Below are 2,602 nucleotides of genomic sequence, written 5' to 3'. Positions count from 1 at the left end.
CTTCCTTCCTTCCTTCCTTCCTTCCTTCCTTCCTTCCTTCCTTCCTTCCTTCCTCCCCCTTCATGCTACGAGTTCAGATTCCGCATTCCACCATGACAAAACAAGTACTAATAACATAGTGAGTACATCGAGCCAAAATTTCTTTAAAAGGAATGAAACTTCATTTTCAACCGAGTCAACATTTTTTTTTACTGAATGGACGTTTCAGAGTTAGGAAACAATATGACGGTGTTAACAAGACATTAGGATGATGAGGAAGAATGCAAATAGCTTACTTACGGTTTTTTAAAAGACTGATCTTTTGATATCCTCCACATTCCTGAAATGGATTATCTTCGCACCTTAAAAAACATGGCTCCACTTTAGTACTTGCGTCTGGTCCTTTGTCGACGCAGTGGCAGATATTTCTAAATTAAGCAAACGCATACAGCTTCAATCAAATGATACATAAGTTTAAGTTTGTCTATATGCGTGTATGTGTGCATGTTTGTGTTGGTATGTATGTATGTATGTATGTATGTATGTATGTATGTATGTATGTATGCCATTATTCAGTTTTATTTCAAGATTTCTCGCCAATAGAGAAAGAGCCGGTTTCTAACCTAGACCCAAGGCTCCTTCATTGGAATTTCAACATCAACAGGATATTTTGAAGAGCAGTATGTATATATGTATGTAGTACCAAATTTATATTCGGGAATACACCTTGTAATATGTTATTTAAAGCCCGTCCGCAGTATTCGACTACCTGATGTCAACAACAGTGTGTAAGTATATGCCACTGGATTTATTTCAGGAATTCCTTTGTGTCCATAAAGTTTATGTGAAAAATGTGGGAGGCAGAAAATGGAATTCCCAAGACTCTTAATTCAAAACCACTACGATCGTTTCGACCCATCATACCCCGAAACCTTACAGGTGAGACAATTTACAAACAATAGTCATGCATCAAAGGTTCAGATGTGCTTCCTCGGGTGAGTTTTAAACAAGTACCTCAACTTTTACTTGCCGTTTTGCTTATTACATTTTAGTTAGTGTAGCATACTCCTGTCTCCATAAGGGACTGAGGTATAATAAAAGAATTCTTCTCATATAAGCAATGAAATAAAATATTCAAGAATAAAAGAATAAGGGAACAGAAAATAAAATAGAATAAAATCTAATACACCGATAATAAGGCAGCACACTTTGTATGCATGCAGGCATGTACGTATGTATGTATGTATGTATGTATGTATGTATGTATGTATGTATGTATAATTCTATTTCAAATGCTGAATTTACATCTATTCTAGATGTGTGAATGTGCGTGTGTGTGTGTGTGTGAGTGTGTGTGTGTGTGTGTGTGTATAGATAGCTGTATATTTAACTCTAAATCCCATAATTAAATGAGTAGTTTTATGAGCACTGAAAACGTAACGTTTATATAGCGTACCAAAGGAAAGTCTGTTATTTGCACTCAGTATATGCATCAATAAACTAAATCGCTTACTATACATACATACATACACACACACACACACACACACACACACACACACACACACACACACACACACACACACACACACACACACACACACACACACACACACACACACACACACACACACACACACATATATATATATATATATATATATACATATACATATACATATTTATGCGTGTATTATGTCACTACGTTGCTATATAACACACACATACATACACATATACACGCATTCGCACGCCCACACACCATATGTCGTTCTAAACCGGTGGTTCTCAATCAATTTTTACCTGTGGACCCCCTTCGATACCTATTCTACTCGGTTAGACCTTCAAAGCCATTTGCTGTTTGAAAAATCCAATTCGATTGTTTTATAATTAAACGTTATTTGTAATTAGTAATTGTGTAAAAAAAATTATCAAGATATTTTGTGTATCGTAGAAGTATAACCAATTTATTTGCTCATAAATTTTAACAAAATCTTATGTAGACCCCCAAGGGTAATGGTTGAGAAGTGCTGTTCTAAACAAACACCATCATCAAATACTGAATATCAGGTGAGTTTCAACTTAACAATCTACTGTTGAGCAATGAATTAACATTACTTGTATATAATTCCTGCGAATCTTCTCTTCAATTTTCTGCAATGTTTAAAGCACTGGGGGTGACCAGTTGTGAGAGGAATTGATGAATGTTGATAGGCCGCTAGTTCTTGGGCAGCTTTGTTGTATCGATAACAGCCAATATATACTGTAAAAAGAATACATTGATGAAGAAGAGTTTAAAACATGAAACAAATTTCTGCAAAATAAATCAAATAAAAAGTTGACAACATGCCGACATTATTTACTGACTGTAAGCTTGTAAAAGCTAATATTTTATATATGTGCTAGCAAGCAGTTGTAGAAGTAAAGAGAAATCTTGTAGAGCTAGTAGAAGCTAATTTATATAAAATGTACGGAGTATGCTGGTAAATAAATATCGGAGAAAGAAGTACTCAATACAGAACAGAGGGCGATAGTTCATTTAGGCTGCGGAACCAATTTAACTATAACATATACACGATGTGATCCAAGTATTAGAAGACATTGTGTGTGTGTGTGTGTGTGT

General features: G+C 35.1%; 1 protein-coding gene across 2 annotated transcripts in view; it reads right to left on the bottom strand.

Moving 5' to 3' along the window:
• The window catches only part of LOC106882058 (uncharacterized), a 60,880-nt gene that overhangs the window by 56,186 nt on the left and 2,092 nt on the right, over positions 1-2,602 (bottom strand). For both annotated transcript variants that reach the window (XR_001410943.1, XM_014932622.1), the window contains exons 2-3: positions 2,098-2,242; positions 280-407 (exon numbers count right to left, since the gene is read on the bottom strand). Coding sequence is in view for 1 of the 2 variants with exons in the window: in XM_014932622.1 (XP_014788108.1) it covers positions 280-407; positions 2,098-2,242 (273 nt within the window). In the remaining variant the exon portion in view is untranslated. The remainder of the gene's footprint in view (positions 1-279; positions 408-2,097; positions 2,243-2,602) is intronic.

This window comes from Octopus bimaculoides, chromosome 9 (genome assembly GCF_001194135.2).
Source record: "Octopus bimaculoides isolate UCB-OBI-ISO-001 chromosome 9, ASM119413v2, whole genome shotgun sequence".
Classification (NCBI taxonomy): domain Eukaryota; kingdom Metazoa; phylum Mollusca; class Cephalopoda; order Octopoda; family Octopodidae; genus Octopus; species Octopus bimaculoides.
The sequence above is the reverse complement of the archived record's forward strand: the minus strand, read 5'-3'. Positions and strand labels throughout refer to the sequence as shown.